General features: G+C 39.4%; 1 protein-coding gene across 1 annotated transcript; it reads left to right on the top strand.

Moving 5' to 3' along the window:
- Positions 1-1,982: 1,982 nt before the first annotated feature.
- Positions 1,983-5,980, top strand: LOC311131597 (doublesex- and mab-3-related transcription factor A2-like; the record flags this gene model as incomplete). The annotated part of the gene is made up of 3 exons (XM_084164664.1): positions 1,983-2,134; positions 4,314-4,787; positions 5,136-5,980. The coding sequence occupies exons 1-3, from the start codon at positions 2,113-2,115 to the stop codon at positions 5,978-5,980; spliced, it is 1,341 nt and encodes a 446-aa protein (XP_084020790.1). The 5' UTR covers positions 1,983-2,112.
- Between the last annotated feature and the right edge of the window lie 6,953 nt (positions 5,981-12,933).

The raw sequence follows: 12,933 nt of genomic DNA, 5'->3' as shown, positions 1-12,933 counted from the left end.
TTTGCAAGGCACTACCGTTCAAAAGTTTGGGGTCATTAGAAATGTCCTTGTTTTCGAAAGAAAAGCAACTGATGGTTGCTGATAATGGGCCTCTGTACGCCTATGTAGATATTCCATTACAAATCAGCAGTTTCCAGCTACAATAGCCATTTACAACATTAAGAATGTCTACACTGTATTTCGGATCAATTTGATGTTATTTTAATGACCAAAAAATTTGCTTTTCTTTCGAAAACAAGGACATTTCTAATGACCCCAAACTTTTGAACGGTAGTGTATGTTGGGTCAGGCATTCCCTTTGTGGCTGTCTAAGAAGGTGTAAAAACGCAGTCACCTAGCCTTTCTAAATGCACTGTTCAAAGAATGTTGCATTTCTTAAGTGCCCACAGTCACTTTTAATTGCACTGGGGCATTTAATTGGAAACCATGAGAGAACCCAGATAATGTTTTATGGTAAGCCTATTGAATTCTTATGAATTAGATTTTTATTAAACTACCATATTCAAGGAAAATTCCACCCCAAAACTATATTTTGGTATTTGTTTCATTAGTCCATTGCTGATATAGTCCCAAAATGTTTTGCATGTCAGCAATCAAGTTAAGATGTATAACTTTCAAAATACAGAAATACAGCTGTATGATGCATTTTGCATCATAGGATGCTGTGTTTTGCATCATATGATGCAAAATGCATCATACTGGCTTATATATCTTGAAAACTTCATTGCTGACATGCAAAACATTTTGGGACTATATCAGCAATGGACTAATGAAATACCAAAATATCGTTTTTGGGTGGATGTTTTCGGGCTATTATATTTTCAACTTACACCGATATAATTGTCCACACTTGTAGACTTCCTTATTGTTCGACGAATGCTTAGTTCCACACAGCACTCCAACATTGTTATTACCTATAGGATGTATGTGCCTGTGTTTATTAGCATGTTGATGTTTATCTTCAATGTATTAATCAACAAACTGTGTTCAACATTTACTACAGGTGACATAAACTCCACCTCAATTTTTATATAACATCACATATTAACCCACACCGTGAATTATAATGAACGCCATGTGAGATCACTGCCGACATAATTACTTAGAATGTCAAAAATATGTATTTAATAACTGCTCTATTAGGTAGGCTAATTAAAGGTGCAGATGACAGCGGCGTGGGAAACAGATGGCATTTGCTTACTGTGATTTTGTTGGTAAACAATGAGCAGTGAGTGGCAGTTCCTCTTGCTGGGAAACGCAGCGCTCAGAAGCGCGCGGAGCAGAGTGGGGCATGCACCTCCAGTGAAGGCGACCAGAAAAGCCCTAGACCAAATGTGGAAATGTGCTCAGGGTTATAGAGGTACAGGTTATAATCTTTTGGTTTGCTTTTGTGAAGGTACTCATGCAGCCCTATCCAGTCAATATAGCCTAAACCCACATTCATTCGAAAACAGTTATTGCAGTGTCCCATGTAGGCCTACAGGTGAAAGGTTTAGCCGATCTGAATTAGTCAATTATGAGGATTATTACTAAAGGTTACTAGAGAGGGGACATGGGTAATGTTTGTTTTTTTGCAGTCCATTAATATTACTGTGAATTTACAGAATTGTAGGCCCTATGTTAGTTAATTTGGTGCAAATAAAACGTAACATTCAACATTGCATGATCCACCAGGATCAAACATGATGGCCTATAGACCCATTTGCTCTTGATATTTGCATTTGTTTACCAGTAGTATTGTGCCATTTAAAATAGTTATTGGAGTCTACTAAATTATCAATAAATTAATCTTATTGAATTGATCCACTCGAATTAACATTTCCTCTAACCCCTTTATATTGTTTTACATTATTTAATGGATCATTATCGTTAGATATTTGCCTCATTATTTAAATGGCTTGCACAAAATTTAAATGAAGTTCTGCGGTTGATGAGAATTGACCAACTGAAGCATATCGTCGAAGTTATATCCAATTTATCAACCATACCCACATCGTTTTACAATTTGATTGTAGGCATAGGTCAGCGAGGGCAGGGATCATAGGCACCATCAGGATCCCAAGTTCACCCTGGAGTGACATAGAACGACTGCAACATCATCCCCTGGTGTCCATGGCGGGCCAGCAACCTGCAAGTTAGTATCACCTGCAATCTGGTCGTCCAAAAGTACAAATTAGATATCTTGGTATGTTGTGAGACAATTTTCAACAATTCAATGTACACTTAGGCTACAAGTTGAATAATGGTTCATATACAGGCTAAGTTGGAATTGATTTGTCATCGTTTTATATTGAATTATTGCAACCTTTTGAGTAAACGTGTAATAATCATATTATCACTGTTAATTTGTGTAAATAATGACTTATTGATTCTCACATTGGCAGTCTGTGCCTTTTGAAATGATTCAATCTAAAAAGAGGAAATAAATTAGGCTAAACCATAAAAACACTTTAGTTATGAACATCGATTATTAATAGCAAATAATACAATTGGCTTGATTGCAGGTAAATATAGGCATAGGCTATGGACTAATTCAAGCATTTTACCTATAGTCTTGTCATGGGTGACTTTTTCTTGTTGTGCTGCATACAGGCTTTGACTACTGTTTGCACTTGACTTGAGGTATTGCCTACTGACCAAAGCCAACGTGACAAGCAGCAATTATTTCAAGATGGTTATTCTGAAAAATATTTCCAAGCAAAAGACCAATCTGTCAAGTACGAGGTTGTTGGATTTTCTCAAGACCTCAAACGCTGTTGTTACTGTAATTGCAAAACATGCGGTCTTAAAATTTCGAGCTCACACACTGTAAATTATTTGTTTAGGCTATAGCTTATCAACTCATAAAAGGTTAATCGGTTTTTGCCATTTGATTTATGCATGTTGAAGGTCTTTGGTAGCTATGTGCTTGAATTGAAATATTGTACAAAAGTTTTTTGAATGAAAGGAAAATTATGTTGGCTCACTGTTTGCTGACGGGGTAAATAATATGTAGGCTACTTTTCGACAACATGGTCTTCGATATGCCTATTGTATTCCGAAACACAACCGCACTGAAACTTTTATTACTGTCAGTGTATAATAGCCTACATAAGATAAGTAGCCTATGTATCTAAGGGTCCGGCTTGCCTCAACCGAATCGCATAATGAATGTCCATGAGTAGCATTAAAATTGTGTAATAATTGGGACTATCATTGTACAATAAAAACACGTAAATTACTATTATTATGATAAAAAGTTGTATTATTTGTATTTATCTTATAGACGTTATTTTCCAACTTGCACAACATTCTACCAGCTCTTGCACTGCATAGGCTAGTCTATTTGAATCAATATGTAAATGTCACTTACCTTGTGATATTACGGAATGAAAGGGGAGTGACGTCAGTGAGCCTTTATTTATTGTCTTTCTAAAAATAAAAAATAAAGCGTAAATGAAAGGATCAATAAAGGCATTTTATACAGGCAAAACACGTGACGATACAACATCAAGAAAAATAATCAAGCAAAGCAATATAGATAAACTTCAGAAATCGAATTATTGCCTGAAAATGTCTCTATTGAGAATTGCATTTAATTTGATCTTGGGAATCTGTTGCCATAATATTTACCCTTATAAATATTACTTGATTTGACACGTAGTCTTCTATTTGCTTTTGAATTCAAGTTTTAAAAAATTATGTATTTGAGCTCTTCAGGATCCCCTTCAGATTCTCAACACTTGTTATTTGAGAAAGAACTCAGGTGGACACAGTTGAAAAAGGGACAAGCCAATCAGATTGCACCTTCCCCCTTTGGCCAATGACAGGCGCCACATTGTTGTCAAATTTGTCTAATGAAAACGTAGGAGCAACAATAGAGAGAGAGGAGGATCTGTATCTAGTGGCAATCTCTTGAGTTAGTTAGTGTCTGACGCTGGTGCGAGTATAGCAACCTCGGCTCCTTTTTGGTGAAATTAGGTTGAACAGGGCACTTTAATTTCTGCAAGTCTCTTGGATTTCTCCTCGTACATAACACGTTTTAAAGTTCGTTTTTCAGTATAGATTGTTGCGGAGTTCATGTCTTGACAGGTTGCATACCTTATTCGCGCAAGTTGACGGCTATTTGACAACAGGTCCTTTATCTTGGTGAAGCTTTAGGTGAGGCTACATATCGTTATCTTCAATGGACAGAACACCAGTAGATTAACCTACTTTAGAAGTTGTGCAGAGATGTTGACAATTGTTCGACTAGTGTGAACGGTTCAACATCTTACTCCTCAGCATCAATACAAACATCGCTGCATCATCAAGTTACTTTTTCCAATTGATAGCAGATATTGATCAGCGACAGGACATGGATCTGAGACCAGAACTCTCCACGGCCCCGTCAGGATCCCAGGTCCTCCACCCTGGAGCCGGAGCATCTGTCAACATCCCCGTCTCCATGGCCAGTAGCCTCCTGCGGGGTCCAATGCTATATCGCGCAACGGAGAAGTATCCTCGCACTCCGAAGTGTGCTCGCTGCAGGAATCATGGCGTGGTATCTGCACTGAAGGGCCATAAACGCTATTGCCGCTGGAAGGACTGTATGTGCGCCAAATGCACCCTAATCGCAGAGAGACAGCGCGTAATGGCCGCACAAGTGGCTCTCCGTCGACAACAAGCTCAGGAGGAGAACGAAGCCCGGGAGCTGCAGCTCCTGTACGGGACAGCAGAAGGGCTAGCTCTGGCGGCCGCCAACGGCATCATACCACCTCGTCAGAATTATGAGGTGTTCGGTTCAGTCAACAACGAAAGTAACTCCGGTAAGTGGATTTATAGATTATCCTGCTCAGAGTAGCCTGCTCATAAACATGGATAGGCCTACATATTGATATTGGCACAATGTAGGTCAGGTTGTTTTGTGCGTAAATCCTGTGCGTAAGCGTGTATTTTCCGGTTTGTTTTTCCTAACTTTGAAGAGTAACGTGAAGGACCCTGATGGAGAAATAATGTTTGAGGTGACGCATATTTCAAGAGGATAAACTGGCATTTAATTACCAAACTGTGAAGTGACAGTGACCATCTTGGTAAAACTATCAAACGTAGCGTATTGGACGCCTTTGTTATTTGACTGACAGCTCATCGATTATTTTTTTATGTATCTATTTCAGATTCAAGCATGCAGAAGTATGAATTGTTTCCGAAGTCCCAAATGTCAGTATCAGTGACCCAGCAGCAGACGGTGGGCAAATCGGTTTCTACTGACAGCGAACCAGGGATCTCATCCCCAGACGGGCGTCATGGCTCGGGCTCCGAGAATGGAGACGGAGAGTCGTTCATTAGCTCTCCTGTCTCCAAGGCACTGAAAGACGGAGAGGACACCCCGGGTTCGATTAGCCCCCTAGGTTCTGACTCGGGTTCGGAGACCGACCAAGAACCTTCACCCTCCTCGGCCGCCTCCAGGCAAATGAACCCCATCGACATCCTGACCAGAGTGTTCCCCAGCCACAAGCGAAGTGTTCTGGAATTGGTTCTACAGGGCTGCGGGAAAGACGTGGTGCAGGCCATCGAGCAAATTCTCAACAACAGTGGACAAGCCAAGGCCCCGGAGCAGGCGTGGACAGCAGAACGCATGCTCCAGAGCGCACAGCCGCCCCTTTCCTCCACTCCAAGGCCCATGTTACCGGGAGCCATGACGCTGAGCAACCGCTCCGCCTTCTCCCCTCTGCAGCCAAACGCGCCACACTTTGGCGCGGATCCCAGCACCTACCCCCTGAGCACCCATCTGGGACTAAACCCCTTGCGGCTGGCCTACTCGGCCCACAGCAGAGGGCTCACCTTCATGACACCCTACTCCACCACGGGGTTGATGCCAACTCTGGGCTTCAGGCCACCAATGGACTACTCATTCAGTGACCTCATACGGGACAGGACACTCTTGCACAAAGACCAGGCGTACACCAATGGCCTGTACGGGCCCCTCGTCAACAACAACCCAGACAAACCGTTAGACTGAGAATGTGCAATGTGTCATTAACTCAGTCGTGTTGGGACTATGATTCAAGTGGACACATTCAGAGAGGGACAATGTATTTGTAGCCATAAGTGTTGAATGTTATGGAGAGATCAGTAATGTTTGCTACTCCACTGCTGTACATAATGCTTTGTTTTTAGTACGTTTACTTGCCCAAAATGGCATGAGAAACCAAGCTCACTTATATAACTTTGTTTTCGCAGAGATAGCCTATTATTCCATAGGCCATTGTTGCTATACATTTCCCGCCAATCATAGTGTGTAACCTGAAAATATCTCGTCAATTAAAGTATTTTGTCTGAAACATTACTAAAGGGGTTGCAATTCCCGAAAAACGGACAGGCAAATTATTCATCACACCATAATGTATGCAGAAGCATAATAATGAAGTGCATATATGAAGCGCATACAAATTATAACTTCGATATGATTCCTGTAAATTGTGGGTTTTGTGAAATAGAAAAAAAAGTGGTGCAACCCAATTTCACTTTTTGAAATATTTGGGTTGTTGTGTTGGGTGATCCTGGTGCAATTGTTACTTTTTCAATTTTAGTTTTAAAAAAAATCTGGAGGGAAATATCCAACCTTACTTAGTAACGAATTATTGCTCACTCTTTTTTTTTTTAGCACATCCAAGCTTACTGACGTTGGACATTACAATCGAAAGCTTAATTGTAAAAACGAATGATGTATTGGCATTCCTTTTCTGACTTAGTTTTGATTTGTTTTCTCCAACAGTACATTGTATATTGCATTTGATTATATAAGATTGATTATATTATAATTGACTTTACCTGTGTACTTTATCCAGCATTTATCAGCTACACTACAACACTTCTCTATTCTGTGAAATTGCATTTGTTTGCAAGTCTATTGCTCTTCTGTCACAAGCCGTAGTGTCACGTGAAATTACTGGAAATAAATGTTATTTTATACAAAATGATTGCCAATTATTTCTAGACACCACACACTTCCGAAGCAATTTATTGATATTTTTATTATTATTAATCCTCCTATAAGGCTATTATTTGCAGTAATGATCATATAGTGCTTATACAAATATTATGTAGCCTTTCCTAACTTTTATCTTTCAGAAACTTGTCATGTCTCATCAGGGTCCTCATGCACCCCAAAAACCTGATCGGACACAGTATGTGAGGATGGCCTGGTGGTGGTCCGGAGGGGGTATTTTTCAAACACCTGAAACAGCTTTTTCCTGCAATCTACAGCCATAATCTTTATGCTTAATTCTATATAAAGATATGTATTTTTCTGCATATCTAAGCATACATCTTGAGCTGTATGTATACTCCTGGGGTTCTTTTTTTTTTTTTTAAGAAACGAAATATGCATCTCTGCTCAAATCTGGGTAAATAAATTAGTCTTATTCAGTACATTTAGTTATTGCTTGCTTTTCTGAAGTCTATCAACCTTGCCAGCAGGCATGCCAGCTAAGATAGTTTGACAAGCTAGCTACTCTAACTTGATTGATAGACTGTTAGCTAGTTGATAGCTAGTTATGAAGTTGGGAGATTGGGAACCTATCTGGGCTAGCTAAAGCCAACTTCATAAAATTGCTAGGTGGCTAGTAGTATTACAGACGAACAACATTTTTTATTACATATCTTTTTTTTTTACAGGACAAATCCGGAGGGGGCATGTGCCCGTGTGCCCCCTATGGGCATGACGCCTCTCTGTCTCATGACAATATTTTAATTCATTTAGTATGCATTTTTTGTAACTTCTAATAATCATATAACATTTCCAGCTATAGGCCTAGTCCCAAAAATGTTGAGAGGGAAAACAGAAACACACTGGGGAAGTGGCAAAGCCCACATTCATTTCGGAATTCAAAGTGCCCTAGAAACCTCATCTCTCTTGCTCGGCTGAATTGAAGTGTTTACGCTCACCCGCCAAATATAACAATGTAAACAAAGTAATTGACAGTGTGCCTTCATAATGACAAACGGAAAACGAAACCCAACACTTATTGAGAGGCCCCTTATTACACCTTTCATAAAGTGTATTTGTTGTAATAACTTCAAAGCCTTACATAAAATGACCTGCCACAAGGAATGATAATAAATATGTTTTTCGATTATCGGATTGAGCAATCCTTGTAGTATCTGGACATCTAAACCCTGCAGTATGATTGTGTCTTTGATACTATGATTTCCCTTTGGACCAAGTAATTGTCAGTCAGCAGCATACATCACAAGTTCTTAGTAAGGTGATATTCGATATGAATGGGATAGAGACCATTTGTTGCTTTAATTGAACTGGAAATACATTTTCTCTGTTATTCGATGAATATCTTTAAATTATTATTTGTAAATGTATATGCATAAAATAATACATGTTCAGTAGGCCTATTCCTTATTTTTTGACAATTTGTTTTTGATTGTTTTTCCACATCACCCACAAACAACACAACACAAAACAAAACGCCCACTATACAACACATTCCCCACGGTGATCAACATATGGTTTCCAAATTTTGTCAAACACTTCCTGTTTTTGTTTAACTTTATAATATACAAAATCCAACGGTATGTAGCTAGATAGTTCAGTCCTCCAGTTTGTTATTGAGGGTGAATATGAGGCTTTCCAACTGATGGCTATACTTTTTTTTTTCCAGCAGCAATTAGACCTAGATTACAAAACTTTGATATTGATCACCAATATTTACATTTCCCAACAGACATAATCGTGGGTATGGATGGATATAAATTCCTAGACCCAATGAAATGATAGCGCATACATTATCCCAAAATGGTGTCAGTTTATCACAGGACCACAGCATATGTAATAGGGTTCCTTTGTTCTTTTTGCATCTCCAACAGAGATGTGATATTTCTGTGCGCATTACATGCATTCTGGCAGGAGTGCAACTTGGTCAGAGCATTTTGGGTTATTCTGTATGTAAATCCGAGACACTCCATTTATAATGATATATGTTACATTTCGTATGGTATTTATTCATTTGTGGGTGTCCATCACCCATTTCGTATGATATGTTACAAAATACAATTCGTATTATATGTTACCAATTTGCAAAACGTACAATATGTTACGAATTTGCAAAACTTATGATATGTTTGCGAATTCTAGCTAACGTTAGCTAGACTAGGGGTTAGGGTTAAGTTTAGGAGTTAGGTTAAGGTTAGGGGAATGGTTAGCTAAAAGGGTTAGGGGAAGGGTTAGCTAACATGCTAAGTAGTTGCAAGGTAGCTAAAAAGTAGTAAGTATTTGAAATGTTGCTAATTAGCTAAAATGCTAAAGTTGTCCATGATGAGATTTGAACTCGCAACCTTTGGGTTGCTATATGTTTGCGTTATATGGCCACACAACCACCCTTCTTTCGTTTTGCCTAAACTAACCATCTGTCTTACGTAACCATACCAAACGTAACACAGCATACTAAATGGAGTGTCTCTGATTTACGTACAGAGTCAAATGAAATGCTCTGAGACCAGGTTGAGGAGTGTAGTAAGTCATATGAATCATCTTAAATTGCAGTAGTTTATGTCTTAGGTTTTAGGAGCAAGTATGAACATTTTCACATATCTGTGACCAATGGTTCTCCTCAATTTCTTCCTTATAGGTTCTGAACCATCGGGGAGCTTCAATCAACCCTTGATATAACTTCGCAATCAACTTTGGCGTATCAGCTTCTTTCAGTACTTTTTCTATGCAAGATGCCTTAGATTCATCCAGATTCTGTTGAAGCGATTGAATAAGATTTCTGAGTTGTAAAAAATAACTTAAAGAAATCGGCCTTGGATAATCCAAATCTTTCTTGTAATCGATTGAAGGACAGTAGAGAGCCATCACAGTACACATGTTCAAAGTTAATGATGATAGTTTGGAACCAGGACTTAAAGGTGTTGTCATTAAAATGACTAAAAATTTAATTAAACACTGGAGGTAAGGTGGGGTTATTCCAAATAGGGGAGCCTGGTGATATTGGTACTTTCCACCTCATTAAATTATGCACATTTTCCCAAATATGAATGGAATTTGAGAATAATTGGATTGACTTTTTTTCTTCAAAAGCCTTGGACCCGAAGTAATGAATATATTTTAGATCATAAGGGATTACATTTATGGCTTCGATACTCCTCCATGCACATGGATAGTCTGCTGTCCATTGTTTAAGTGAACGCAATTGTGCAGTCCAGTAATACATCTTCATATTAGGTAGTCCAAGACCTCTAGCTTTATAGGAAAAGTGTAAAACTGTCAATTTGACTTGAGGTCTTTCCATTCCAAATAAAGTTGGAGAGCAGGCAATTTACTTTATTTAAAAAGATGGAATTGAAACTGGCAGGGCTTGGAATAAATACATAAACCTTTGTAATATACTGAACAAAAATATAAATGCAGCATGCAACAATTTCATATGAAGAAATCAGTAAATTGAAATAAATAAATTAGGCCCTAATCTATGGATTTCACATGACTGGGAATACAGATATGCATATGTTGGTCACAGATACCTTTAAAAAAATGGGCCTCACAATGGGCCTCAGGATCTCCTCACAGTATTTTCGTCCATTAAAATTGCCATAGATAAAATGCAATTGTGTTTGTTGTCCGTAGATTATGCCTGCCCATACCATAACCCCACTGGCACCATGGGGCACTTTGTTCACAATGTTGACATCAGCAAACCACTCACCCACACGACGCCATACACGTGGTCTTCGGTTGTGAGGCTGGTTGGATATACTGCCAAATTCTCTAAAACAACGTTGGAGGCGGCTTATGGTAGAGAAATAAACATTCAATCCTCTGGCAACAGCTCTGGTGGACATTCCTGCAGTCAGCACACCAATTGCACGCTCCCTCAAAACATGAGACATCTATGGCATTGTGTTTTGTGACAAAACTGCACATTTTAGAGTGGCCTTTCATTGTCTCCAGTACAAGGTGCACCTGTGTAATGATCATGCTGTTTAATCAGCTTCTTGATATGCCACACCTGTCAGGTGGATGGATTATCTTGGCAAACGAGAAATGCTCACTAACAGGGATGTAAACAAATTTGTGCACAAAATTTGAGAGAAATAAGCTTTTTGTGCATATGGAGCATTTCTGGGATCTCAAACATGGGACCAACACCTTACATGTTGCGTTTATGTTTTTGTTCATTTTGATTAAGTTGACCCTACATAACATAGAAATAGGGAGAGATCTCCATCTCTGAACATTGGATTCAATCTTATCTATTATTGATTTATTTTATATGCCTCCAGATTGCATGGCATCAGACACAGGTATTTCATGTGTCTTTGTCCATTTCCACTTACATTTACTTTCTAAGCTTGAGAAGTCATAATTAGAAATGGGCATTATTTAAGTTTTCTCCCAATTCACTTTGAATCCTGATACAGCACCATATGAGTCCAACAATAGGCCTTTTCGATGACAAACAATTCCATGATATACAGTGGGGAAAAAAAGTATTTAGTCAGCCACCAATTGTGCAAGTTCTCCCACTTAAAAAGATGAGAGAGGCCTGTAATTTTCATCATAGGTACACGTCAACTATGACAGACAAATTGACAAAAAAAAATCCAGAAAATCACATTGTAGGATTTTTAATGAATTTATTTGCAAACTATGGTGGAAAATAAGTATTTGGTCACCTACAAACAAGCAAGATTTCTGGCTCTCACTGACCTGTAACTTCTTCTTTAAGAGGCTCCTCTGTCCTCCACTCGTTACCTGTATTAATGGCACCTGTTTGAACTTGTTATCAGTATAAAAGACACCTGTCCACAACCTCAAACAGTCACACTCCAAACTCCACTATGGCCAAGACCAAAGAGCTGTCAAAGGACACCAGAAACAAAATTGTAGACCTGCACCAGGCTGGGAAGACTGAATCTGCAATAGGTAAGCAGCTTGGTTTGAAGAAATCAACTGTGGGAGGAATTATTAGGAAATGGAAGACATACAAGACCACTGATAATCTCCCTCGATCTGGGGCTCCACGCAAGATCTCACCCCGTGGGGTCAAAATGATCACAAGAACGGTGAGCAAAAATCCCAGAACCACACGGGGGGACCTAGTGAATGACCTGCAGAGAGCTGGGACCAAAGTAACAAAGCCTACCATCAGTAACACACTATGCCGCCAGGGACTCAAATCCTGCAGTGCCAGACGTGTCCCCCTGCTTAAGCCAGTACATGTCCAGGCCCGTCTGAAGTTTGCTAAAGTGCATTTGGATGATCCAGAAGAGGATTGGGAGAATGTCATATGGTCAGATGAAACCAAAATAGAACTTTTTGGTAAAAACTCAACTTGTCGTGTTTGGAGGACAAAGAATGCTGAGTTGCATCCAAAGAACACCATACCTACTGTGAAGCATGGGGGTGGAAGCATCATGCTTTGGGGCTGTTTTTCTGCAAAGGGACCAGGACAACTGATCCGTGTAAAGGAAAGAATGAATGGGGCCATGTATCGTGAGATTTTGAGTGAAAACCTCCTTCCATCAGCAAGGGCATTGAAGATGAAACGTGGCTGGGTCTTTCAGCATGACAATGATCCCAAACACACCGCCCGGGCAACGAAGGAGTGGCTTCGTAAGAAGCATTTCAAGGTCCTGGAGTGGCCTAGCCAGTCTCCAGATCTCAACCCCATAGAAAATTTTTGGAGGGAGTTGAAAGTCCGTGTTGCCCAGCAACAGCCCCAAAACATCACTGCTCTAGAGGAGATCTGCATGGAGGAATGGGCCAAAATACCAGCAACAGTGTGTGAAAACCTTGTGAAGACTTACAGAAAACCTTTGACCTGTGTCATTGCCATCAAAGGGTATATAACAAAGTATTGAGAAACTTTTGTTATTGACCAAATACTTATTTCCACCATAATTTGCAAATAAATTCATTAAAAATCCTACAATGTGATTTTCTGGATTTCTCATTCT

The sequence above is a fragment of the Coregonus lavaretus genome, assembly GCF_964263955.1.
Source record: "Coregonus lavaretus genome assembly, chromosome: 6".
Lineage (NCBI taxonomy): Eukaryota > Metazoa > Chordata > Actinopteri > Salmoniformes > Salmonidae > Coregonus > Coregonus lavaretus.
The sequence above is the reverse complement of the archived record's forward strand: the minus strand, read 5'-3'. Positions and strand labels throughout refer to the sequence as shown.